Genomic DNA, 27238 nt, shown 5'->3' on the forward strand with positions numbered 1-27238 from the left:
CGGCTTAAAAAAAACCAACAATGCCCCCGTATTTGCAGACCTGAGGGTCCAAGAAAAAGAGGATGCAGGAGAAAAGAGGTATAAAATAAAAATAAAATTAAAAAAAAAAATCAGGAACACCGCCTGATGCAGGGATTACATTCGTGATCTGAACAGACTGGGCTATATCTATCCCACTTAAAACAGAGGAGCTGACTGGGTATTCTTTCTTGTTTAAGCCATTTGGGTTGCTAGGTACCAATAGGTGTGTACACACAGAGATAAGAACAAAAGATACGGTTTCCTTGCCTTTAAATAGGCTCCCCTCCTAAAAGAGTAAAAAGATCACAGAATGGAAAAAATAATTTTAAAACCATCTCAGAAAAGGAATGTTATAATTTTGTCTGAATTTTACACATTGTGCAGTTTTATGGCCAAAGTAAAATAAATCCATTCAAGCCACTAAGAACTTTTGGATTCCTCACTCAGTGCTGTTTGCAGTCTTGTTTTTCATTTTATGCAAGAAAAGTAAAGAAAACCCCCACAGTTCTATGCAGCTTTTTGCTTGTTTTTGCTTTTTTTTTTTTCATAACAATAAGGCAAACTGATTTGGAGGAAGAGGCCACGCTCTATTCACATCCAAAATACCCACCTGAAGATACATTCATCATTAGCTTTAGTAAAAGAATAGTACAAAAGTTAGATCTTATTCTTTACACAGTTGAAGAATTCAGTCTTAGATTTAATTTCACTATTCTCCCCTTCCCCAGCCACCCCCCCCCTCCCCCGAGCTGAAAGCTGAGTAGAAAGTACTGAACATTTAAACATGTTGCAAGAGCAGAATGAAACTGAGAGATTAAATTTTATCAGTCGGAGAGTTTCCTTGACAGAAGTCCCATAAGAAACAGCTATGGATCATTTGTTTAGCTGTATCCACCGAACAATTCCTTTACAAAAAAATGGGCTACGCTTTAATACACATCTACTATCAACACAGTATTTACTCAGTTCATGCCTAAAATATCCATTATCTTAAAGTGAAATATGAGAATGAGCACACAGGTTGGGTGATTCAGTAAACTGTACACAAAACTACTAACAAACATTTTAAAAGACTTACAAAAATGGAGAATGAAACTTTTTTTCCTTTTTAATTACATATACTTACAGGTTTTCACATTTATTGGCTAAACTTTGCAGGGAACACTTCAAATGTAAGTTAGATCTTCCAGAGGTATTTACCTCAAGCAAGAACAACACGCAGCTTTTATACAGATGGAAAATACTTTGCTATATTAGCCACGCTTGTTTCTTTGAATGGCTTCACTGTGGATACTGAGCACACATCCAAACTATAGCAAAGAACTGCAGAATCCCACGGGCAGTTTATGGTATGCTACCACAGACAAATTTTACTGACATCAATGGCATATTACCATTTCACTTCTGTGAAGCTGGGCAGAATTTAAACTTAAGTAATGTTTGCTTTATGTGGTTGAATGAGCACAGAGAACACTGGCAGAATGTATCTTGTACAGATTTTGAGTGCTAAACAGCTGCTAATACACTGAAGTTACATGAGAGTTCCCATGTTTAAATGTTCACCAGCAAAAAACCCTCTGCTAAAAAAAATAAAAATAGAGGTGGTTTGTCTTCATTTGGATGTTTGGAGTAGCTTTTCACTTGGCTTAGCAAACAAGAAATGCTGTGTTTCCCTGTTATTGCATTTTAATCGTTAGTTCAACTTGGTTTAGTAGGTGCCTTTAATCTGACAGTAGGCGTCCTCATTTGTACTTTTGCTTGTTGATTCTGGGCTTCAGGTGTTGCTGGTGTCTGAGCTGGATTCTGTACACCTGGAGCCTGAATCTGGGGAGATGCTGTTGTCACAACTTGCTGTTGTATCAGTTTCTGCTGGACGACCTGAGCAGTGGCAGTTGTTGCAGGAATCACCTGAACCTGCTGTTGACCTGCCGTCGTCTGAGAAAGTGTCACCGTTTGGGGCTGAGCTTGTACCTAGACATGAGGATGACAAGACGATTACAGAAGAATAGTTTGGCATTAAACTGAGCATTTGTTACATTTCCGCTCTACAGAAGGTATCTTAGTTATATAGGCATTTGCTCTCTTGACTAACATGCATCTTGGATAACATAGGAAGGCTGGGAGGGATTCTGGGAACAGAGACTCTGTACTTTCAGAGAGAAATGACGTTCTGTCACATTTTCTAGAGCCTTATAAATCAGAACTAAGAGCCAAGATGCCTGTAACTCCGATCTGTGCAGTGCAAATCAAAGGATATTCCCCCAGATCCCTTACAGATGACAGATGGAAGATAAAACCCCCCCACTGGATAAACTGGAAAATTCCTCTACTACAGAAGCAGAAATGAAGGAACAGGCAAAAGAACAGGGATAGATAGAGGATCAAAGAAGGGAAAATGCCCACTCTGCACCCATACTGTATCAATAAATACAGCCACTGAAGCTGCACCCTTTCAGACTACAGCTGGCAGTCTCTATTGCCAGTTCAGGGTAGAATAGTTTGATCTCCACCCAGAAATCTAATTTTCACAGCTCCACCCAGAGCAAGGGAGAAAAAAAATTCAACATCTCTTTTTTCACAGGACAAGGTAATGAAAACCGAGCAGCTTCAACTGCCTTTGTCAGATGCAGAAGCCAAATGAAGCTGCAAGGACTTCTCCAGGGGAAAGCTACCTCTTGACCGATCCAAGAGGCATCCACTGGCAAGCACTAAAAACACAGGTAAAAAGAATGCCACATACGCACCAAGACCTCAGTTTCAAAAATACATAGCATGGCCCAATCCTACTGCCATTGACATCAGTGGTGTGTGTGGGAAGGAAGCTGTTTATTTGTCTTTTTGCCATGGACTTCAGCAGTCCCAGAGTTATGCCAACATCGATGAGTTTTGAAAATCTAGCTTTTAATGTCCCTTGAAAAATTATCTAGGAGGTCTTACTGCCTACAGAGGACAACTCAACTTGCATTGACTGATGAGGTTTCTCCTTCCTGCTGCCTATCTTGCCCTTGAAGCATTCACATCTGAGATGGTTATCAGTCAGCTTACACCACTTCATCATCATTTTAAGATAAATGGCAATAGATTTTATTCCGCACTAAAACACTGCACTATAAACTGTGACAGATTAAGAGCTGATTGGCCCAGATATTTGTGCAGTGAAGGCAATTACTTCATCCACCATCCAAAGTTAAATCATTCCTGCTAATCAACAGCATCAGTTATGTCTGTTGCTAATAGTCTGAATGACAGTGTTCTAAACAGAGTAAATAAACTGCCTGATAGTAAGGGGAGGGGAGACCAAACCCTCTGAGCTTCTCTTGCCCTAGTCCCCTCTGCTATCATACAACATTTAGAACAGATACCACACCATCCTGACTTTTACAAAGCACTTGGCACAACTTTATGAACTGGAACAAAACAATTTGTAACACTTTTTGTAGAACAAACTCAGATGGCACTCATTAGTTCAATCATTTGCTACCTTGACAATAGATCACATGAAACCAATTTTAAAAAATTCTTTCAAGTCTAGAAAATATTTTTTAATCTGTTTTTCAGCTTACCCACAGTGATGAACAAACATTGCTCCATCTACCAAAGTTTTAGACTAGAAAATATACAGCAGCTGACTTAGTATTCACAATTTATTTTTATAGAAGGGAACTTGCTATATCCTTCAAAAATACTGCCTATGCCACACATAAGGTGAAAAATACACACATTCCAAACAAATGAGCTTTCCATAGGATTGTGTTTCTGGTGCTATATTTGACAAGCACAAAACCTACCTGTTGGGAAACTGAAACCATTTGTTGAATGTTGGCAACAGTGGCCTGTTGCTGAACCACTTGTGGAAGTTTTGCAACCTGTAGTGACATGAAATAAAGAAAGATTCGGTCAAAATAAAAAATTGCCAATAGCAGCAAAACCCATACCTATCAAAACTGGTACCAAGTGAAAACCTTTCCAAAGTCCTGTTCATGGCAAGTTGCAGCTTGCCATTCTCAGTGATACTGATCTTTTATAAAACTTTTTAGATTGAAGAACTTAGCTAGGAGAGGAAGAGGAAAAATCGTATTTTCAATTTTAACTGCAACATACTTGCTTCCTCCTAACTACATATAAAATTGAAGGAAGCACAGAAAATTCTAATGGGCTACGTTGTTTTAGATATACTTTTGAAAGAGTAAGGCTTCCAATTCCTAACCCACTTCTTTTTCCTTGGTTAGATGGATCCAGTTATGCAGAAAAGAAGGTAACTGAGCTGTCACCTACTCTTGGCTGCCAGAGGTTAGGCTGGGAGGCAGCACCAGAAAACAGGAAGAACTCTGGCTGAATTTTCCTCAGTAAGCAGAGTATGGAATCCCTTGCTTAATAAAAGAGAGTGACAAGATTTATTTATTTAATTTCAAAGAAGAAAGGCAAACTTAGAGCTCAGATCCTCTGACCTGTTATAAGGCCACATATTCAGCACCAATGAATTTTATTATAAAGTCAATTTAAACATATGTGTGCGTAGAATTAATATGAGTGGGTGCTAAAATGCTACATCACTTGTCATCTTTACAATTTAAAGGTGTAAACCTGTGTTACCTGTACCTGAATCTGGGCCTGCACTTGCTGGGTTCCACCTGGTTTCTGGGTTTGGGAAATTGGAGTCGTTAAGAACTGTGTTTTAATGGCAGGCTGTGTAGTGTAAGTTACTTTTTGTTGCTGTGAAGTCTGCTGTTGGGTTTGGACTGTAACCTGCTGAGCATTTATCTGCATAAGAGAAAAAAAACCATCAATGACTACAAAATATATGGTATTTTAAAGAATAGGTATATAGCTAACATGGTGGATTACATTTAATTATTGAAACAAAATCCTCTCAAGATTAGTAATAGCAAAATGAGCACTAGGCGAAAGCTTTGATGCACTTATGCAAATATTCTGAATATTTACTGAAATGGTTCTCTCTTACACACATGCACAAACACGCGCACTTCATATAATAATGAAAAAACATATTGGTGGTTGATTGACAGCAAAGTCCATGAGAACATGACATTGCAGAAAAAGGTATATTCTACACAAGTTATAATGTAAACAGTGAAAATCTTTGGGAGTTTTCCACATTTGGTTATATTAGAAGTGACTAAAGTGAATCTTAACCTTTGTTACTTAAAAAAGAAAACACAGTTTGGGGCATGTGAAATCACGCCAAACAATAGTCTTATTGAAAATATTATTAAGCACCTGACAAGGCACACGAGAAACCATTCTCTCTAGATATACTTAAGATTCGCCCCTAGAAATACTGACTCTCTAGGACTGTTGTCGTAATTCAGAGCTGAAGCTTTACAACCATGGAAGCATTAAATAACTCAATGGGAAAGCAAACAAGTACCTTTTGCTGCACAGTAGCTTGACCCTGCGCAACCTGAGGCTGGATAGCTTTCTGTTGCTGTGCTGCTTGATGATGCTTGAGTTTTAGAAGCTGCTGGACATGCAGTGGCTGTGCAACTACTGTCTGGCCTCCTGAAAATTACAAAAATAATTAGAACTCTAAGAGTCTTCATTTTATTGCTTTGCCCCAGTAATCACAGCTTGCAAACACAGACTGTGCTTTTTATAGACTTACACATCTGCATAGCTTTGAGCACTAATAACCCACTGATTTTAATGGGAATAAGACATATGATTTTGACAGTGGAGAAAAAACATTCTGTTATCTAAGGGCATGAGGATGCTAACTTTGTGTTCTAACAGTATTCTTCCTACAGGAAAAATTCTGTCCACAGGAGACAGTTATTCCCATTTTGGATTTTTTTAAAAAATGATGTAATTCCTATATCTTTATTTTTAAAACTGCATCTGCTCGTCTACTCTCATGCACAGATTAAAAATAAAAAAAAAGCAAAACCAACCACATCTTGCTGAAGAATCATGCTAACCTCCAGATTAAATGGAATAAGCTCAATTCTCTTACCTCATTTTAGAAACAAACTGGAATGCAACCTCTATCACTTTAGTTTTTAAAAAGTGTGAGTGTCTCACAGAAGACATTATCTGAAACATCCCACCTTTTAAAAGGTGGGATTTAAATTTTTATGATGTTTTAGCAAGTCTGTTGACATACCTGCTGCTTTCTGTGGCTGCCCAATGGCAACACTAATGCCTGCAACAGTAACAGGGAGTGTAGTGACTCCTGCAGATGACACAACAGCAGCTGGCACAGACACCACCGGAGGCTTTGCCAAAGCAACCTGTGCTGCTTGCGGAGTTTGGGCCTGGATCTGTCCTTGTGCTTGAAGCTGGGAAGCAGGAACACGAGTCTAAGCAGTAAGGAATGAAGATTATTGTACTGGCACAAAAATATTTGCTGCATATAACAGGTCATTATAAAGTGATAGCTGTAAATGTTTCTACATATAATTGCTCCTTTACGGTAATACAATTCAGAGATGGTATCAGTTGGTAAGCACAATTTAAAGTTATTTATGTTACAGCTGTATCTTTTGTACTGCCTAAGTAATGCAAAGGACACTCGTGTGCATGAATGACCAGTATCCAGTTCAGTTAAACCAGCAAAGAGAATAAGGTGTTTAAGACTGTTTTTGCAATGTCAAAGACAACTTACAAGACGAGCAACTTGCAGGTTTGTCACAGTAGTGCCTGTGAGAACTGCACCGGGACGAGGTGCTGTAACAGCAGTGAGTTGTTGAGTTTGCTGTTGCTGTTGCACTTGTACTTGTGCTGTTTGCTGTTGTGCTCCTTGCTGAGTCTGCTGTGCTGCCTGCTGCTGGGGAAGCTGCAGTTTCTGCTTCTGCAACTTTATCAGCTGCTCCTGCAAAAATCGAACACTTCCATCATTTCCAATCTTTTACATGACTACAGGAAAAAACCTGCGATGAATCTGGAGCTTTAAAGGAGAAATATTCTATGTCAGACTTTAGTTAAGATCAAAGAGCTAAGAATGCAACTCCTTTACACAATGGATTGCCAGTGAATAAGTAACAGTACTGTTTGAAATGGCTATCAGACTCACTGCCTTCATGAAATTTTAGTAGGACCAAATTTAAGAAGGAGCTGCATTTCACTCTAGCCCAAAACCCAGGGTACAACGCACACTGCTGATGATGCTTACAGTAACAAGGAGAGTAACATCCCACCTTACTGCAAGAAGCATTTCCTCACCTGTGACAATTTCCCTACAGTTTTTATTTGAGCTGGAGACTGGGCTTGTGCCTGAGCCTGAATCTGTGAGACCTGCATCTGAGAAGCCTGCTGCTGCTGCTGTTGCCTCAGAAGCTGGAAGTGAGCAGGGGTGATTGTTTTGCCGGACAGCTGGACTGTTGGTGTAGCTGTGAATAAAGAGAAAAACAAAATGCGTTGAAGAAAGATATTCAACTTTCAGTTTAATTCATTGATTTCACCTAAAAAGCCAAGTTGTTAAATGCATATTTTTCTGCTCCAGCACAGTTGGTGGACTAACTGCAAATAACACCACATTAGCATAAACATGATGTAAAAGCAGAGTAAATAATAAAATATATGCTTTCCTCACAATGGTTTTCAGTCGAGACAGTCAATTCTAATATTTTACTGCTAGATTATTAAAAATCTTTTTTAATTGCAATGCCTAAGGGCCAAGCAGCTCTTTACCGCAAAGCTTTATCCAGAAATACTGGAGAAAAATGCAATCTGAGCACCAACAATAAAGCAAGTTAAAAATCACGGCACTGTTTAATTGTGCTGCTAACAAATCCAGACTTTCAATATTTTGGGGCTACGGTGGTCAAGCAACCCACAGAAATTCTGGGGCCCTTTATGTACCCTCAGAAAAAATCCCTAAACACATGATTATTACCTGGTGTAACTTGAGTCACCAAAGATCTTGTCTGGGTCTGCACGGGTGTTAAGTTTGTAGTTACTACTGCTGATGCTGTGACTGATGTTACTGCACGAACTCCCTGGGTAGATGCTATGGTCACCAGTTCTGTGGAAGCAGCAGGTGTTGCCGCAGTTCGCTGCTGGGTATGTACCACTTGTGCAGTTGCAGTGCCTCCCGAAGTCTGAAAAGGAACAAAGTCATTATTTCTCACAGTTTCCATACCTCATATAAAGCCATGGAACCTTATGGAAACAGACTATACAATTTGAGAAACAAACATCACAAATGCGAAAGCATTGCAAAAGCAAAGAAGGTCCAAATCTTTCTAACACATCTATCTGTTCGGGTATGTCTCATAATCAGCATCTGGTTAAATCTCTTTCAAACAGGCTGATCACCAAACCCTTAACTAGATTACAGAAATTTGATTTTACTACCTTTCAATTTTTTTGCTTTATCTTCCATAGTCTTAAACCACTAAAATAATAATAAAGATCATAAATGACAAAGTATAAAACAGTTACAGGCTGGAAATGATAATGACATAATACGTTGCCTATGACAGCATTTGTCTATGAACTATTTTTAACAGTAGTATCTATTAGGCACTTTTTTCTGATAAACTGTCCCAGTGTGTTCTGATATTTTGGTAAGGGTTTGATACAGAACCACACAATGCACATGAAATTTGCAAGAAGCAGAGTTTCTGATAACATGGAAACCTAAAGAAGAAAACAGATATGCTGATAAAACACACAACCAAGGTCAGTCCAGGGACACAACCAGTGATGCAGTCTACTCACAGTCAACGTTCCAGGTATAACAGGTGAAGCCAGACGTTTATTGATGGGCTGAAAGGTAGCAGCAGGGACTCCAGCAACGGTATTCACTATGACATTTCCACTCACTGTAGCTGAAAGCAAGCCAGGATTAAATGTGAGATTCTAAAAATGAAAATCCAAATGTCCTATCATCTCCAATGCCTAATTATAAAGTCTTCTTACCAGTCTGTATACTTGTCCCCGTAACTGCAGTTTTGATTGTGCCCGCCTATTTAGAAGACAATTGAGGCAACGGTTCAGAAAAACAATAAAAGAAAACTGAATACAGTTCTTACACTACTATGTTGTTTGACACAATGCTGTATTCCACAAGTGACAAAATAAGAAAAATGCAATAAAATGCACGGATACTTCTGCAGTTTTCATTCATTTTACATATCAACAACTGATGTATATATTAGGATTCTGCCACGCTAACAAGCAATTGGAGACCAGTCAAATGTTTGGTAAATACTGGTCATTTGACATCCTTGTTAGCAGAAGAAGGGAGCGATATATGACTCTGGCATGCCACAGACAATCACTTACACGTGAACATCACTGAGCAGTAGACACACAGCAATACTTATGGGTCAGAACCCATCCTCTGCCTCTTTCTGTAAAAGCTGTAGTATTCTTGCCCTTCAACAAGCAAAATAAAATCACCACTGCCTGCACACCTTAATATGCAAACTGGACTGGCTCTAAAAACAAAAACCCCAGATCCATCATCAGACTCATTAAAACAGACTCTAGATTTAAGGAAGCCATGAAAACTTTGCACAGATTTGTGATAAGACAACCATGACAGGTCCTGTAGAATGCAGCATTCCACTTGCCTTGCAAAGGTTAATAAAGCTTTGGGTTTTAAGCTATTTTAACAGAGTAGCTCTTACAGCTACATTCTCTTTAATGTCCACATTCTCTGTATAACACTGTTCACTGAATGTGTAAATGTATTTGCTCAAACTATGATTAGATTAAATTAAAGTCTAAACTGAAAAAGGCAAAAAATCTTTGCAAAGGATGTAGTGTTTTTCCACCTCAGAATGCCAAGACCTATTGCTAAAATGGTACGAACACAGTCTTAATAAATGAGCAAAAAAGAACATACACGGCACGCTCAGGAAAAAAAAAAAAAAACAACACCCAAAACAGAAAGGAAGAAATAGTTTTTATCTCACTGCACTGACCTAAAATTGTCACTTTCCAGAGAAAACAGAAGACATAAATATGGTACACACAGAAGAACTGAAGTTACTACATCAGAGGTACCAAGCCCTCCCTTTCTTACCAGTACTGCTGTGTTGGCAACAGTGGTTACTGCAGTCTGCACTACTGCTTGTGGCTGCTGAACTACCTGTGCCTGAGCCTGCGGCTGAGGTTGGGCTTGTGCTTGCTGTACAGCTGGCTGCTGAGCTGGCTGCTGGCCAGCCTGCTGCTGCTGGGGCTGGGGGCCCGTCTGCTGCTGTGCCCTCTGCTGTTCAGCCAAAGCCTAGGAAATCAAAGTGTGAGCTTCACAGTCTTCAAAACAGTGCAGGTGACAATCAGGAAGTATTTTTTTAAAAAACAAAACAACAAACTACCCCCCTTTAATTCTTAGTATATATATGTATTTGTGTGCAGGGACAGCATACAAATGCATCTGCACCGTAAATCTCGAACTCCAAGTTACATGACCAAACTAGTTTCAAACTACAAGCCATACTCCTGGTTATATGGCTCAGAGCGTAGCGCTGAGCGATTTACCATCAACAGGCAAGGACAAGTAGCTCTTTCTGAATAATATAAGAAAGGAAGCTACACAATGGTCAAGAATAAACCAAGGTTTTTACATGGTTTTAGTATGTTTTCCAAAAAGATTCTTCTAATCAATGAGTATGAGTGTGACATACAGGCCAAAGGAAAGGTCCCACTTTGGACTTCGGTTACCTAAACCCTAGTACATGAACAACTTGCAGCTGCTCATACCATCTACTGTACTGCCAAACTTCTCCCAGGAGGCAGCTTTTCTCATACCTCCTCTGTTGTCTAATTTTTTAATTACTGCTGTCATATGCATAGCTGAAATGGAGACCACACCTTTTTCTCTTTTGCAATACGTTCTGCTCGGAGGGATGCAACTTGAATTGGAGGAAGTGGTTTATCATAGTTGATTCCACTAGAAACAATGATGAGACAAAGCACACAGTCGTTAAAAATAAATAACTGAAAGGTAAAAAAATAAAAGAAAAAAGAAAAAAAGCACTTTTATGCAATTCATAACTCTTTTAAGACAGAAAGTGCCCACCTTTCTGCAAGCACTGATGCATGCTTTGGATTCTTCTGGAAAGGATTCATGCCAAGTCTGAAATTAAGCAAAATTGCATTACTGGAGACAGAAAAAAACCTTAAAAACAGTATTTAATTTCACAGGTTTTAGTGGATGAGACCGCAGTTTTGGTGAAGTTTTCATGATATTCCCACCAGTAGTGGAGCCTGCATACAAACAGAAGTTTTAAGAAAGATACAGAGTAAATATTAAATCAATACAGAAAAAGTTACTGCAGGAATATACACAAAAACCAACATACTACTACATAGCATAGAAATCAAAATGTTTACAGTTCAGGCAAATGGAAAGTGTAATTTATAAAGACGATTAACAACAAACAACTGAGTGCTCTTCTGCTCTTAATCATGTAAAACAAATTCATGCAGTGAGTAAAGCTAACCCAAACACATGAAGTATGAAGGTGTTCCAATAACAGAAGCCTAGGACACAAGGAAAGAGATCAAGAACAGAGAAAAAAAACAACAGCTTGAAGCAGAGGGCAAAATAACTCTTGGTTGAAGAGCAATTCAGTTTCCAGGAGATCTGTGGTGTCAGGAAGATTGAATGATCCCAGTTAAACTTACAGAGGTTTGATAGGTGGACTTCTTTTCCCTGCAATCATTTTCATCATCTCAAAATGATTAGTGTAAAGTTGCGTGTGGGTGGCACCCTCATCTTGAGCATAGATCTGATTGGTACGAAGCGGGCGACTGTTTTTAGTCTAAAAAATGAAAACAAATCAACTTTCAATTGCGAACACACCCACACGGTGTTCTGTCTATGTACAAACACATGGTGCGCTTGTAGGTTATTTAAAAACGTACTCCAACATATCTATCACAGACTGGTTTCTGCCTCGTGTCACTGATAACTTACTGTTACACAAAACTCTATGGGAAATATATAAAGAAAGAGCAAAATAAGGAGCAGTTCTCACGGTCACACTGGCATCAGCACTTGGGGACATACGGAATGGCAAACTCTAATTTGAAAAAGAATCTTTGCTTTAGTTTAGATTTTGCATGTTTAATTCAGTACCCAAACCAAGAGCCCATTAGTTTAGAGTTATGCATAGCGCACACAGAATATAATAAAACCATCACTGCACTGCTCTCCCAACAAAGCTATGTTAACATCCAACACACCATGCCACTCTAACATTTGGCTTCTCCTAAGCAGAAACTGCCAGTCAGGGACAAACCTGCTTATTAGTCAGAGAATGGGACTACAGCCAGAAGTTCTAGATTCTCCACCCAGTTCTGTCACTAAAGTGCTGTATGGTTTGGAAGAAGTTGTTTATAATCATAGAATTTGCTTTTGCTGCTGTAGCGTACTATCATCCTCATTTACTAAAAAGTGCTTCAAGCATTAAATTCGCTATATATCTGCAATCCACTTAGACCCTAGCATGAAGTACATTCTTACAGATCTTAAGTACCATCATCATAATCAGGATAAGTTACATGGTGGTTGTTAGGTGGAAAAATACCCACTACAGTTTAAGTGAAATCACAAACTTCTTGCATGATTTAAAATTTATCTACCAAATCCAAAAGCTGAAGTCTGGTGTCAATCCACTGTATCAACAAAGAAAGGAAAAATAAATTTGGAATTTTAATCGATGTTTCAGAACTCAAGATACACTCAATATGGATCTCATATGAATTATCTGCCCACCTCCATTGCTGCTAAATACCACAGTGTCTAGATTTGATTTTGAAAGAATACCAATGCACACCTTATAAATACTTTTTGTCTTCTTTTTAGGATTAGCTTCGTACATTAGCTGTAAAATAAGAAGGAAAGTTAGATGATCTTTTGTGGAAGATTTTGTTCAGGTGCTTTTTCTTTTCAAAGAAATCACATAAAATAAGTGGAAATCCTGATGAGGATAATTTTATAATGTTTTAAAAGTTATTTATTTACACTGTTGAAACTTTTAACAAAAAAACAAGTGTTTACGGAGATAAGGAAAAAAAACTCTACAAACTTAAGGTAAAAAAAGACGCATCGTTCTATGTAAACTCACCTTTCCTTCTTCCCTTGGAATAATGACATTTTCGTATCTGTTTCGGCATTGTTTTGGTGAGCGATAGACTCTGCTGCATGAGTTAACAACATCACTAACAAGGTCCCAATTGGGAGTGTGTGCTGGCGATACAACAGCAAGATTTAAAGGAAGCTCCAGCAGCTGCTTCACTGCCTACAACAGATAAAGTTACAAAACCTTCAGATGACAAATCATTCCAATCTTCCAAACCCACCCTTATCTGCATGTGTCCATGCACCATTACTAGAATGATACAGAGAGCTATGGGTTCACCTACATTCACAGAGAATAAATAAGCATAAAATGCTACTACACAGAAAAAAACCACTTGGAGATCAGTGTAAGAGGACCAGAGAGCTGCCATTCAAGTGCTGCTCTCTTCTCAAAGGTGGGGAAAATCTTAGCTGCGTTATCCAACGTGCAGCCAGCACAACTAATCTGGAACATAATAGTAAGTGGTCTCTTCAACAAAAATAGGACTTAATCATGCATTCTGTAGTTTAACCTTTCATTTATCCTTAGAGGAACACAAATGACAGGCAATCTGTTCCGAGTTACATCAGCAAAATGCCAAACTAACCATTAAGAATTAGAAATAACCTTGAAGAGATAAAAGTGAAGAGTCATTTCTAAAATTAGAAGCAAAAATACAATAAATAATAACAGCAGAAAGTGCAGCTATCATCTGACCTGCAGAAGTGCCCAGTCTTCACTGATCAACCACTCTGGATTATCCTGTCCAGCCTCAGCAGCTGGTTTGACAAGAGTTGGCAAAGGCTTTGCAAACTGCGCTTGTTGTTTCAACAAGATGTTTTTCTTTTGCTCTTTGCCCTCTCGGCGCATTTTCAACATTCCTGGAGTTGCTCGATCAAAAAGTGAACGAGGAGGAATAACTGTCTCTCCATGACGTTGCTTTTTCTTCCTGCCTGCAGCTAAGACAAAAAAGAAAACATTCTTGGTAAATAGTTACCATCATTCTTTGATTCTTCTACTACTTACAGCCACAAAATGCTCCAATATGTGTACAGAGTATTCCCCACTGCCTCTTAAAAGCGTACTGTCAGTAACTAAACAGAGCCTGGTATCCAGTAAGATCAGCCTTGTCCTAACTCACATAGTAGAATCTGTTTTCCAAAACTATCCTTTTAAAAACATCTGTATGTCCAAATAGAAAGACGCACTGTAAGAACTGGGGCTTCCAGTGATTCTAGTGCTTCAACACCACGGTGAGACAAGAATTTTCACGTCTTCAAACCTGCAAATTTGATCTTTACTGGACATACATGTAGGAGGTATGAAAAATCCCATTTTTTTTAAATTTTAGCAATAAATCTCAGAACAGTTTGCAACAAACACTTACCAGATGGATCTGTTTTGTGTCGTTTACGTTCCTTCCTGACATACACTGGAGGCAACTTTGATTCTGGAATAGGGGTGGTATCATACATCAGGCACATAACAGAATCAATGTAGATATCATTGTCATCCTGAGGTGGAGTGGGGGGAGTCCAAAGCTGCACAGAACAAAATTTGTAGTTACTGTAATATTAACTCTCCACTGATCTTTATGTTTCAAAAAATAAAAAGCCTATTTAGGCTGCCTGGTGTTACTTTTACTTACTGGCATTATTTCGGTTTGCCCATCTGGACCTTCATAGACATATTCCTACACAGCAAAAAGAGAATACAGTTCAAATGATCCAACTGAACCCTGAAGGAAAAGGTATTCTCAAAATAACTGTTAAGAAATACACTATTAAGAAAAACAAGACTAATCAAGAATTACTTTGTTGTATGCATCCTCCCGAGTGTACGTCAGTAGTTCCTCTTCATCCTCCCAAAGCATCTTTTGCTCTTTTTCCTTTAACTCCTTCATATGCTGGACTTCCCATGCTTTCTTTGCAGTTTTCAATTCCATCTAGATGCAAGTCAGAATCCTTATAAATTTTATGCAGTAACAGACACTGGACTAAAAGTTATTGATTTGTATTTTTATGGACAAACTCCTTAAACTTTGACATTTTCAGGCACAGAAATCTTAAAGCAATTTCCTAACAGACACTTTCACAATCACTTAGAAGAGATTTTTTGGTCTCTGCTGAGGGTCTTTAAACCCTCGAAATAAAGCAAACTCAGAATTTCAGTCAAACAACCAAGACGACCAGAACACAGCTCCTTTACCCAAATAAACAGGCTCACTGAAATTAATGACTTTTTTTCCCCCGCTACCAGTGGAGTACGGCAAATATTTGCTGAGCTGTGCTGAAGAATGTCATTCCCATTTTATAAAAAAGAAATTAAGAACTGACACCTGCTTAAACCAAGAGAATCCCAAAATAATAAGCTCTCTAAGGCATTCCAGTGTTGATAAAGTATAGCAAGAGAAGATCACAGAAGTGCCTACAATATATTCCACTTCCCGTTGTAAATATAAACCTGCTTGTACATACTGTGACAGAACAACATGGGAAAGAAAGATTTGTTGTTTTACCTCATTCAACCGTGGCTCATTGTCATCAACTGAAACATGGAAGAGCTCTAAATAATTCAAAGCATACTTCTCTATTGGAGTCAGCTAAGAGAATGTATCAAGGAAAAAAAAAGTTAGTATTGAGGATAATAACCGTTAACTGAGGAGAGCGTATCAAAGCTCTCCTTGAAACTAATTTCCCTCTCTGATGGCTTAACATCTTAAGTCAGCAGGAGATTTCTCATCCATTTAATGGAAGTATCAATCCCATAGACAACCAAGTTGCTTTAAGGCCAGACTGCAAAGAGATCGATATATTTGAACTAAACATTACTTTTTAACCAAATATTCATGGAAAGTCATGGTACCTGATCCACAACAGCAACTAACTCCTGCAGCTGTGAGGGCTCTTCATTGTATTTTGCCTCGCAGAGCTCTGTGATTAAAGGTGCAATGCTTGACTCAGGTCCTATTTCTTGTATGCAGTCATTTGACGCCTCATCCTCTTGTTCAATACTGTTGAGGGCCTTTCAGAAAGACATATTTTAAAAATAATGAAGACTTCAAAAAAATGGAAAGAGACCCCATAAAAAGTCCACTGAAATCCAAAACAGATTTCTGGAATGAGTCTCTGCTGAGGCAAGAGAAACAGTCCCCAGACAGTAAACAGCTGTGGGCTTTTGGAAGTTTTGTTACAAGGAAAATGAGAAAACCACATAAAACTACCAGGAAGAGAGACTGACAGAATGTACACAAATAAAAAAAGATAAGGCAGCTGTTTAATTTTAATGTTGCACAACTGTATTTTTAATGTATGTGTTAATAATTACCTCTATGAATGGTCTTGCAACTTTAGGTGAAATATTTTCTGCTGGAGATGGCTCTTGAGAAAGTACTACAAATTCTTCTGCTTTCACTCTAAATCCAGAATCCTCCATAGGAGAATGAACCTCAAACAATTCCTGAATCGTTTGCTTAGTAAGTAGAAGAGAAAAAAAAAAAAAAAAGAGAGAAGTACGTTCAGATTTCAGGACCATTCTATTTTTTGTATAATGTTGAATTAGCTCACATTCAATTGACCTTATAAACTACGGACTGACTAAAGGAACAATAAACGTCTATCTATTATTTCTGGAAAATTATCGGTTTTCCCTTCTGTAACTTTCTCCTGCAGGACAGAGTAGAATAAAGTGTTAACAGTTTGTATACAGGAAAGTCAGAAATACACAGTCTCATCCTGCAACACCACATAGGGAGTGCCAAGAGGGGATGGACTAGCTTCAGCAGGGCAGCTGCTGCCTTTGCATCTTCAGAGCAGCAATTGAGAGCCTACCTCACTAAATACCATGCTTTATATTTCATGTTTCAAAGTTGTCGAAACCTTCATCCTTACAAGCTCTGCAGAGTTTTGCAGCAGGGTGCAAGAAACCAGAATCCATTAAGTCACATAGGTGATGCCCGTGCATCACTATGCAAGTAATGGAACACAAGCAGATGGACGGTATTTGAGAGAATGTGGTCCTAACATCTAAGTTCAAGCAATCACGAAATCTAATATGCTTACCTATTAATTCTAGCACAAACAGATTTATACTAAACTGTTACTAAACACTCCAATGCAGATGTTTGAATTTATTAAACACTGCCACAGGTATTTGAACGTATTTTGAATATTAACTTACCTGTGTTAAAAAGGCCATTGAATAGTCATTTCCCTGAGCAGCTACTTCTCTGATCAAGTCCTTTGTGCCATTTTTCAAAAGCTTCTCTTCTACAGAATTACCACTGACAAGCCTAAAAAAAAAAAAAGGAAAAAAAAAGAACAGAAATTTGATAAGTCATTTCCAAAACAGCTTTCAGAAACAAAAAGAGAAATTGCCGTTACAGAATAACACTGAACTTTTAAAATGTGGTGGTTTGTGGAGGTTTTTTTAGTGCTGGTACAGGCCCAGAACAAAACACATACTCCCACCTCTATTTTCTTTTAACAATTAGTGTAATTTAAAACAAAATTTAAAAAAAACTATCAAAAAACACCTCACTTAAAATATTCCATGTAAACTAACAGACAAAACCCATATAAGTATGATTCATTAATTACATTTGGTGTTAAGAAAGACCACATTTTCATGATAACCTGGCATCATTTTTATTGAAGCGAGGTGAAGTTTTCAGCACTGTTTCCACTTTATTTCAGATCATACAGAACAGCACTGTCTGAATTAACCTTACATTAAAGTATGTTAAAGAGCGGTCGTTGACCTTGACCATCACCTGTATATATGGATATCTTTACATCTTCCAATTCTGTCACACCATTCCTGAGCTTTTGCATCCATCACCGGGTTTAGATCATTGTCATAGAACACAACGGTGTCTGCCTCAACCAAATTGACTCCAGTGGAACGACTGTGAGAGGAAAGGATGGCACAGAAAATGCGCTTGTCTCTGTTGAAAATTTTCATCAGCTCCTACATAAACGGAAAAAAAGCAAGGAGTAAATAAACCATACACCAAAATAAAATACCAAACCAAATTCACTATAGCCTAATAAAAAACAGACAAAAACAACTCAAGTGTTTCAAAATGAGTAAGAAACAAGGCACATTTCCTTTCCCTGCTGTAGGGTATAAAAGCCTGAGCAGCACATATCGCTGTGCCAGTGGACAGCCTTTAGGGCAAACCTACCTGCCGTTGTTCATGGTTAGCATATTCATCAATCCTCACAAATGTGAGGAAATGGAAATTCAGAAACAATTCCAGTATGTCCAACATCAGAATCATCTGTGACAAAATCAGCACACGGCGCCCTTCAGATTTCAACTTTTGAAGCAAGACAGCAAGAGCTTCTAATTTTCCTGCATTTCAGACAAGAAAACCAATAATTGTTTTCTATAGACATTCCATTCCTGTGAAACAGTAAATTACTGAAATATTGTGACCAAATGTCCCCCTTTTACCTGAGTCATACTGCACCAGCCGGAGGTCGGGGAACTGTAGCAAATGAGGAGTTGTAATCCTTTGCAACTGATGCAAGTGTGGAGCTGCCTTCTGCTTAAGACTGTGCTTAAGGAGTTTCAATCTGTGACTGTAGGAAGGGGGGGGATTTGCTACATACAAACATGGGGGAGCAGCAACTGCAGCTGGCAATACAAAGAGAGCCCTGTGAAAAGCAGTAAAACAAGGGAATACCAGTTTAAAAAGTAACATACAAAATTATCATCTGCAGCAATAATTTTCAGCCTGTCAACCACGTAATTTTACACTTATCTAACCACTTCATTGAAGTGACTTAGTAAGTGCTGTGGTACCTTCAAAGTGCTAATATTCTCCCTTTATCTTTTTGTTTTGTCTGCTTTGATGATAGCTTCTGTTAAGGTGTTCGCACTGTGACCACTGTATTCAGTCACCGGAGCTCAAACACAGTGAAGAAACACCCATCATATCGAATTTACTAAAAGCAATTCAAAAAGGTTTGAGGACTTCTAATTGCATTTCACATTTCTAGAAAACTGCAGGTACTGTTCTGCACACAATCCACTAAATGTCAGCTTTAGCTCAACAGAAGCTTCTGCCTATGTCTCTTTGTCTTAACTCTTGTTGGTTGGCTCCAAAAGGTACCTAATCGGAAGTAAATCCAAAGCATAAGAATGTAAGCTGAAGTATGGTCAGCTGAATTTGGGCTTGAAATTAAGAATGAGGCACTGAAAACTCTTATTATAAAGACCCTAAAAGAAACAGAAGTGACTGCTATTTTTTTGTTCATACTGCACATCACTTACTGTTAAATAAATGAGTCTAAATCAAACAAGCTCATGAACAGAAACAAGGTTTTAGAGCTTTTTTGAAAAGGAGCATTTAAGAAATAACTACTGTGGTAAAGGTTTACAAGGCAGAGTCACACATTACCTGTTAACAACATCCTTTAGAGATTCTTGTTGCTGAACCAAAGTCAGGATCATTTCTCGCAATGGGTTACTTGGGCCTCCAGAGGCACTTGAAGAAAGGCAACAGTTCACAAAGCCAGCCCACCTCCAGCTGTTGTCCTCACTGGAAGACATCTGAGAGGGCTTTCTTTCACCAGTCAAAGAACAAACACTCAGCAAGTCACTGCCGTACATTGGGGCCCGTGAACAACGGCGCTCATTGCCAGAAAATATTCTGTCCAGGCGCTCCTTCAAAAGCCGGTTCTTTTCTTCATATGTTTCCTTTGCCAAGAAAAGTTGAAAAAAAAAATTGCTGCTCATCACAATCACTTAGGAATTTGAGTCTCTTTAGAATGAAGCTATCGGGATCAGAGTACTGTGTGTTTTATACCACCAACATCCTAGATTATAACAACTACTTAGACCAATCACAAAAAGTGTAAATTTCGGATAAAACTTGAAGACTATGGCTAAATTCAATTCATATTAAAGAGTCAATTCCATCTTAGTTTAGTATTTTCTTGCTTTTTTAAAAGTACATTTTCATGGTCTTGGAAATAAAACAAAATTCATAATTTGTATTTGGGACATTTCAATTAACACATTACTATTGATAAGGTGCAGGTTCTTGCATAGTTTAACTTATACTTGATGTTTCCCTACACTTTATAGGTTGCTTGAGTATCTTTTCTAAAAACCTATTAAGATCAGAAATCTATAAGAATTTGCCCAGTTGCCTTTGTGTTCAAAACACACAGAAACTCTTACAATTCCTATATTCATGCATTACTACATCATTATGGTATACTAGTTATAAGAACCCATCTGCTATCGCAGCACAAGAAAGCTGTTAGCTGCTTTTATACACCAGAATTTATTTTAAACTATGGAATACAGATGAAAATGCATTAGATCTGTCAACCTGAAACACTGACAAAAGTTGGGGTTTTTTACCTAATCTGTAATCATCAAAGTTCCTAATTAATTTCAGCGTTGTAAATTATAGCTTCCAACTATTACAGGGACTTAGTATTAATCCTAAAAAGTTGTTTTTCCATAACAAAATAAAAATTAAGTACCTGCAGTTGTCCATGTGTAGGTGCTGGTTTTAATGCTGCTCCTATGTCACCAGAGGACAAATTAGTAACTGCAGTTCTACCTGGAATACAAACTGAGGATAAACCTTGTGTTTATACATTTATTCTTCTGAGGATTGGTCTGATTTATTATTTTCAATAAGTAGACATTTCATAGCTGTAACACATCGTAATTGCAGACAAATGTTTACACTAAGTGTCCATTGGTTATTGCAAATTTGTACTTTGTTACACATCAGATATCTGACAGATAGTTACGTTAACTCTTTTCACAAAAATTCAGGATAGATCAATGGAATTTTACTTTGCTTTGCACAAAGACCTGCTGCATTCCTAGTTTATTCAAATGTCACGTGTAGTGCAATAGGTATTAACATTTAGAAGTTATACTCTCAATCAGGACAAGACTGTTCTAATTTATCTTAAATGAGCTTTTTCAGAAAACATATGAATTCAGTATATCAACAAATTGATGAAACTATATGATGGAATCTCACAGTAGCATTCTTGTAAATTGAACTGCTAGCAGATGTTTTCCCAGACACCCAACTAAACTCTAAGAACATTGCACACAAGTAATACAGTAATACCCTTCGTGTACCAGCAGACTACAGACACCGTAGCAGTTATTTTCTTGATTGGATACATAGGTTTCTGTCTCAGCCACAATGCATTGCTCATCAGCGCTGATTATTTGTACTAGAAAAGCAGCACAACCCTCCACTAGTCAGTGTGAAACTGTATTTAGTAGTGAGTCAATGCACTCATGAAGAATGGCATTCAAGTTAAGCAAGCGCTAGCACTTGCATTAAGAATAATAGACTCTGAGGAGTATGCAGAGGTGTAAGCTTTGCCTTTCCACTTTTTTATTACAAACAAACTATTACAGATAGCCGGTATATATCCAATTTTACTACACAGCTACACATGACCCCAGCAATTATAGTTTCCAATCACCCAAAGCAATGGAATTTATTTGGCATTTTATCCAAAATTCAGAGTCAAAAATAAGTATTTTCAACAGGCTTTACGTCTTCCTCCAAAGATGAACAGCAAAATTAATAATGTGGTTTTTATCCATTGGAAACAGTACTTTAGTTATTACTGCTTTTAACAGAGCTCTCTTTTTACCATCAAGAAAGTAGTAAGATGCATGGGTTTTTGTAGAAATCTGACATCAATTTTCATTCTGAACTGTGGCCACATTAGGAGTACCTGTAATGTAATCAGAGCTGGAGGGTGAAACATTTGAGCCACAGATCTTCCAAACTGTGACAGAAATCCTTTACCTCCCAACAACTGGGAGGCTGTTGAAGCTTCCTCTCCCCTTTTTATAAGACGTTTACTCTTCAGAAAGTCAAAATATGAACTTCAAGGGCACATTAATAGATCAGCAAGGAGCAGTAAGCAGTCTGTTTTGAGGGAATGGTTTATATCCAGAGAAAATTACAGCAGATGGCCATTTCCAGGGAACAAACTCCTAGCATTGCTTTTATCATCATTTAATGATCTGCTGTTTTGTTGTAAATGCATCCTAGACAGCAATTTCTCTACTGTTTTTTGATCGATATCTTGATTGTGATTTTAAGCAAGGAACTGATCACATTCGCAGCAAGGCACCAAACATCTAAGTGGTATTTGCAGATGGAAAGGGAAAACAGTAGCTTGATTAGACAGAGAAGCAAAGAAAATTAGATAAAAGCAAAATCAATGTGGAAAACCAGAGAGAATTGCTGGACATTCTCTGTCAGTATAAAAACCAATCACCCTGGTCTTTCTTTGAAAGTATTTCAAACTCATTTCTTCCCACAAAAATCTGACCTAAGACACAATCGGTAAAAAAAATTTCTATATATTTAATACAGTTTCAAGCTCTCCAAGTTTTTACTAAAAAATTACCTAAAACTCCAGTACACATCACGTACAAATCAAAAGGATTTGCTTCATAGCTTACCTGCTTCTGAACTCAACTTACAGAATTATGATCTATAACAATTTGGAGTTAGAGATCAATGTGATTTTAGTAACTGAATGTTTAGATAGAGACATTTCTTCAGGCTAGAAAACCTACCTTGCTGTGTGACTGCTGTGGAAGTTGGGACACCTGCTTGATGCTGGTTTCCTAAAGCATTCAGAGCATTCTGAACAGTTCCTGCTTGGGAAACTGTCTGCATGACAACCGGACCCTGAGGTCTCAAATATTGCTGACCAGGTGCTGAAACAATCTGAAGAACACTTCCTGCAATGGAGGATTTAAAAAAAAATTAGGCTAGGTAGAGTGGAAAAGAATAAGAAGTGTGCTTTAGCAAAAGATACTACTGTTACAAACCGATGATTACTGTGTCAAACTATGTTAAATCTTCCCAGAGAAGTTAATTACACCATTCTGATTTAAAGCTCCATAATAGGAGGAAAACACCTAAGTCTTCATAGTTAACGAGGAGTTTCACATTGTCAGGGTATCATTCTAAATCCAGGTGTTTTATATGGAATTTGGACGAAATCCAATCAACCAAAAAATCCTTACTTAGCATTCCCTCTATTTATTTTGTTGGCCATAGAGAATCGAGATTTCCAGGTTCTCCTGAATTTGGCAACACACATACCACCAACAAGGGAAATTTGAGAGCAAAATATATTGTAGGTAGAGTCTTTGGGTCAGGGTGATAGTTGGGTCAAAATTCAGAGGCACGCCAATCTTGAAGTATTATTTACACCATTTCAGAACAAAACAAGAATACCCTCAGTTTTTTGTGTTTCTGCTCATCAGGGAGTTTATCTGAAATAATGCCTCACCTTACTTTAGCTGTATTGCATACATGTGAAAACAAATTCAAAAACAAAATCTTGAAATACAATACAGAAGAAGAAAGTAGTTGTGTCTTTCATTTGATATGCATTTATTTTTCAAAACAGAGCTACCCTGCTATCCCTGTCTCACACAGAAAACAGAGCAGAACAGTACAAGCAGCAGATGGAACAATCTCCTTAACATACAGCAACAAGGAATGTGCTGCCCATATCAAAACATGAGCATTCTCAGTAGTGGAAAACGCCCTGTTTTGAAAGAAATACCTTGTAACTGCAAGGGTTGCCCTGCAGTGAGCTGGCGGAGTTGACTATGTGATAAAGTGAACTTGTTCCCTTGGAACTGCAGTGTTACAGGGGTCTCTGGCTGAGCGATTCTGCCTTGTGCTCCTGCTATAGAAGCCAGCTGGGCTATTTTTACTACCTCACCACCTGTTAAGGAGGGAAACAGGCATTAAAAATCACCAAAGTGGGAGGCAGGTTGTTCAATATTCACAATTCTAGGTTTTGGTTAGTAAACTGGTGCTGAAGCGCCTTCCATGCATAATTATACTTAGTGCATCGAAAGTGTCATATAAAAGTTAAGCAGGTATTGCTTTCTATATTTGTTGGACAAACTGGAAAAAAGCTGATTGTTTAAAGGGTAAGAACATCAACATTTTAGAAGTTATCACTTTCATTAGCAAAAAAGTCAAGAGCTACCTGAAAACTCATGTGACACTTTGTAACAGAACAAGTATAGACATTAAAGTGATTTTCACTGCCTTTTCAAGAGCATGAAGAAAGGTTTAAGGAAGAGACAAAATTATTGACATGTGTGGCACTGTAAATACACATTTGAAAGGGCCCGAAATTTGCTGATGAAACATGACTATATTAAGCGATCTGCACTTAGACAAACCAAAAAGCTTTAAAGTGACAAGGACCAAGCTTTTTGTGATTTAAATGCAAAAAGGTTAGAGGCATTTAAGCATTAAATTTTACGATATTGAGAAAATATTGGCGTGAAAATTTAGCTTTTGTAAAGGCAGTGCATTACCCCAGAGATAAAATTAATACATCAGTGCTCAGTACTCTAGACACATGCTAATAGGCAGTGCACATACAACCTTAAAGCAAAGCCTCATTGCTTTTCTCTGCCTAACAGTTGCGACGTTCCTCTCTGCGAGAGAGGCCTTTAGCAGATGGATTAGTGTTTAATATGAAAGGAGTAATTAGGATAGAGCTAAAACATTTGGTCTGAAGGAAGTCTTGCCAGCAGAAGAAACATGCAGAAATAGGAGATTAAGTTGACACCACTAATGTATGTCCACAGCAATTCTATTGTTTCTTATCCAATTTTCGATTTTCCTTGGTCATAAGCAACGTACTGAGCAAGGCTAATCAGAAGAGTGAAAAAAAAACAACGATTCTGTACACATTTTAGGGTGCCTAGTAACTTAACCTCATTGTAGTACAAAGGTGGGAGAAACCTTGAAAGGGGAGGCCACTTACTAGGCAACCGTGCCTGGGCCTGAGAGGTCAGTACCAGCCTCTGAGGCAGCACACTCTGTTGGATGGTGTGCGAGGGGGGCTGTGGCTGGGCCTGGCCTAGCTGAGAGGCCGGCGCAGAGGTCTGGCCCCGCGGTTTCACAGGGTTGGCTGCGCTAGTTGCTGTGGTGAAGGTCGCTGCGGGCTGGTGTCTTGGAGCACTGGTGGAAGCCTGAGTTGTCTGAAACTGTGCTGCTGCGGCTGCAATCAATAAGGGTGGTTTGTGCAAGCTGTTAGAGGTTTTAACTCCACTCTTTTAAACAACCTGCATTAAAAAGAAACCTGCCAACAGGATATTAAAATGGCTACAGGAATGGTTTGTCCTTACAGACTGGGATTGCTATCCACACCTTTTACTCCATCCTATTTTTACAACATTATATATTTGGAAAGCATTGTTTAAAGGTTAAATAAATACACAAAAACCACTGTAAATTCCCATCTTTGTCAAAACATTACACATGATCGGGGTTTAAATACCAACTGTGCCATATTTACTCCATACACTAACAGGTTACACAAAGCTTAGTTTTGCATTATACTGGCAGATCGTACTGTAGAAACTAGTGGGGAAATTTACTGGCAATTAGTCTGTTGGTATTTTTAAGCCATTAGTATTCTAGACCATTAAGCTAGAGGGAAAAGGACTTCTATTAACAGACTAACTTGTATCCATCTATGCAAAGGTTCAGGTAACCAACCTAGCGTTAACTCTCTTACCTGGATTTGAAGACACCGTAGCTATGGGTGACCTTCCTCGTACTTGTCCCTGTTGAGTTACCGTTGCTGTGGTCACCGTGCGTTGTACTTGAGTGCTTGGGAAAACTACAGTCCTGCCCTCAGGTTTCTGACCATACTGAACGGGTTGAAACAACCTGAAAAGAATATGACAACTCAAAGTCTATAGGAAGATCACAGTTTGCCCTTTAAAAACAAACTCTGTCACCCGAGGAAAGTATAAACTGATCACATCAGGTGCTAATCCCTTTCTCACAGATAGCTGAAGCTGGCAAGACTCAGCACTTCAGCAAACTTCACACGCGGACATTCTATAAACTCATTTTGCTGAGTCTGAGAAAGAAGAAAACTTTCACTTCCACACATCCAATTTAATGCAGGATGCATCAGAATTACAGCAAACAGCTTAAACAGTCTAGCCTGATATCTGGAAAAAGAATGGACTCTGGTATCATTTTGAGAGAGACATCAACATGCTGGCAGGTCGTCAGGCAGCTCCTCTGCATCAGAAAAATAATTCTACATTACTTTGAGATCACTATTTCACTAGGAGAGAAATACTCTTACAAAATCTACTGCTATAAAACTTCATACATCTCTTATAACACTGCAAGCACAGCTAACACTGTAGGCCCAGCTTAGTCTTGAAGAATTATCTCCACGGTAATTTTGCAAACCGACACTCCCTTGCCATAAACAAGGACCCCAAGAATAAAATTCATCTGCTGGTGAAGTAAAAACTATGGGAAATCCATAAACAAACTTCAAATGGAATTGCATGCCATAAAAAACTATTAAAATAGAATCTTTATTTTCAAGGGTAAACAAGAAAGCAACAGAATAATAAAGTGCAAAGTCAAGTCTGAGGTTTTGTGTGAATCACATTACCAGAGACGCAGACAGAGCTCTGCAAACACAGCAACAGAACTACATTTTCCTCCTGTAATTCTAGTTTAAAAGGAGAGAGCAGTTGTACGTACCTGCTTGGTTTGAGCTTCACTGGATTGGGCCTAGCTGGTGGTGGAGGGGAGCTGTAGATTTCTTCAATCAACTTTCTAGTAACCTTTTGTTTTGGCAACATTTGTGCTTCATAATGAGTCATTTTGTTTTCCATTCCAATGAGATCAAAGAGAGACAGGTCTGATTCCTAGGGAAATTGTAAAATAAGGTTTATGTGACAACCTGAACAGTAAAGTCCTCTCTATGTTCTATGCTGAATTCACTTTCTGTATTTTACTTTTTATCTTCAAATAAATGCTCTAAGTTTAAAAAGTAAACCATTAATTATTAGCCAGAACTGTCCGGAAACCTTGGAAATATATCTTAAGCTGATAGTCTCATTTTAAGCATCAGCATCGGAAGAAAAAGAACTGAAATCATTTGCCAGTTTTGGAAATAAAAGCAATTTAACAAGTCTTCATAAACCATCATTTCCAAAGAATTAAGTAGAACCCTTAGGAGGTGTTCGTTAACTATTGAGCTCAAATGCCAAACTATAAAGGCACACATATAACTGAGGTGTAGAAAAATATGAAGGATGGAAATAAGATCAATCAAAAGGATCATCTCATCTGCTCCATTACTCAT

General features: G+C 38.2%; 1 protein-coding gene across 15 annotated transcripts in view; it reads right to left on the bottom strand.

The window, feature by feature from the left end:
- Positions 1 to 537: 537 nt before the first annotated feature.
- EP400 (E1A binding protein p400) overlaps positions 538 to 27238 on the bottom strand; it is a 50221-nt gene continuing 23520 nt past the window's right edge. For 4 of the 15 annotated variants that reach the window (XM_054844142.1, XM_054844141.1, XM_054844140.1 and 1 more), the window contains 34 exons: positions 26632 to 26798; positions 25634 to 25788; positions 24878 to 25114; positions 23651 to 23815; positions 22647 to 22814; positions 20558 to 20649; positions 19462 to 19760; positions 18513 to 18715; positions 18241 to 18410; positions 17827 to 18023; positions 17235 to 17346; positions 16383 to 16526; positions 15921 to 16079; positions 15574 to 15657; positions 14869 to 15000; positions 14704 to 14748; positions 14443 to 14596; positions 13773 to 14014; positions 13062 to 13235; positions 12771 to 12818; positions 11617 to 11753; positions 11009 to 11065; positions 10801 to 10879; positions 10013 to 10213; positions 8902 to 8947; positions 8701 to 8810; positions 7874 to 8078; positions 7201 to 7367; positions 6644 to 6850; positions 6143 to 6338; positions 5411 to 5541; positions 4615 to 4782; positions 3810 to 3887; positions 538 to 1992 (listed from right to left, as the gene is read on the bottom strand). In XM_054844142.1, coding sequence (XP_054700117.1) covers positions 1720 to 1992; positions 3810 to 3887; positions 4615 to 4782; positions 5411 to 5541; positions 6143 to 6338; positions 6644 to 6850; positions 7201 to 7367; positions 7874 to 8078; positions 8701 to 8810; positions 8902 to 8947; positions 10013 to 10213; positions 10801 to 10879; positions 11009 to 11065; positions 11617 to 11753; positions 12771 to 12818; positions 13062 to 13235; positions 13773 to 14014; positions 14443 to 14596; positions 14704 to 14748; positions 14869 to 15000; positions 15574 to 15657; positions 15921 to 16079; positions 16383 to 16526; positions 17235 to 17346; positions 17827 to 18023; positions 18241 to 18410; positions 18513 to 18715; positions 19462 to 19760; positions 20558 to 20649; positions 22647 to 22814; positions 23651 to 23815; positions 24878 to 25114; positions 25634 to 25788; positions 26632 to 26798 — 5202 coding nt within the window. In that variant the 3' untranslated portion in view covers positions 538 to 1719. Of the gene's footprint in view, positions 1993 to 3809; positions 3888 to 4614; positions 4783 to 5410; positions 5542 to 6142; positions 6339 to 6643; positions 6851 to 7200; positions 7368 to 7873; positions 8079 to 8700; positions 8811 to 8901; positions 8948 to 10012; positions 10214 to 10800; positions 10880 to 11008; positions 11066 to 11616; positions 11754 to 12770; positions 12819 to 13061; positions 13236 to 13772; positions 14015 to 14442; positions 14597 to 14703; positions 14749 to 14868; positions 15001 to 15573; positions 15658 to 15920; positions 16080 to 16382; positions 16527 to 17234; positions 17347 to 17826; positions 18024 to 18240; positions 18411 to 18512; positions 18716 to 19461; positions 19761 to 20557; positions 20650 to 22642; positions 22815 to 23650; positions 23816 to 24877; positions 25115 to 25633; positions 25789 to 26631; positions 26799 to 27238 lie in introns of all 15 variants that reach the window. The other 11 variants (XM_054844147.1, XM_054844146.1, XM_054844138.1 and 8 more) reach the window with 10 other exon arrangements.

The sequence above is a fragment of the Grus americana genome, chromosome 16 (genome assembly GCF_028858705.1).
Source record: "Grus americana isolate bGruAme1 chromosome 16, bGruAme1.mat, whole genome shotgun sequence".
In the NCBI taxonomy this organism is placed as follows: domain Eukaryota; kingdom Metazoa; phylum Chordata; class Aves; order Gruiformes; family Gruidae; genus Grus; species Grus americana.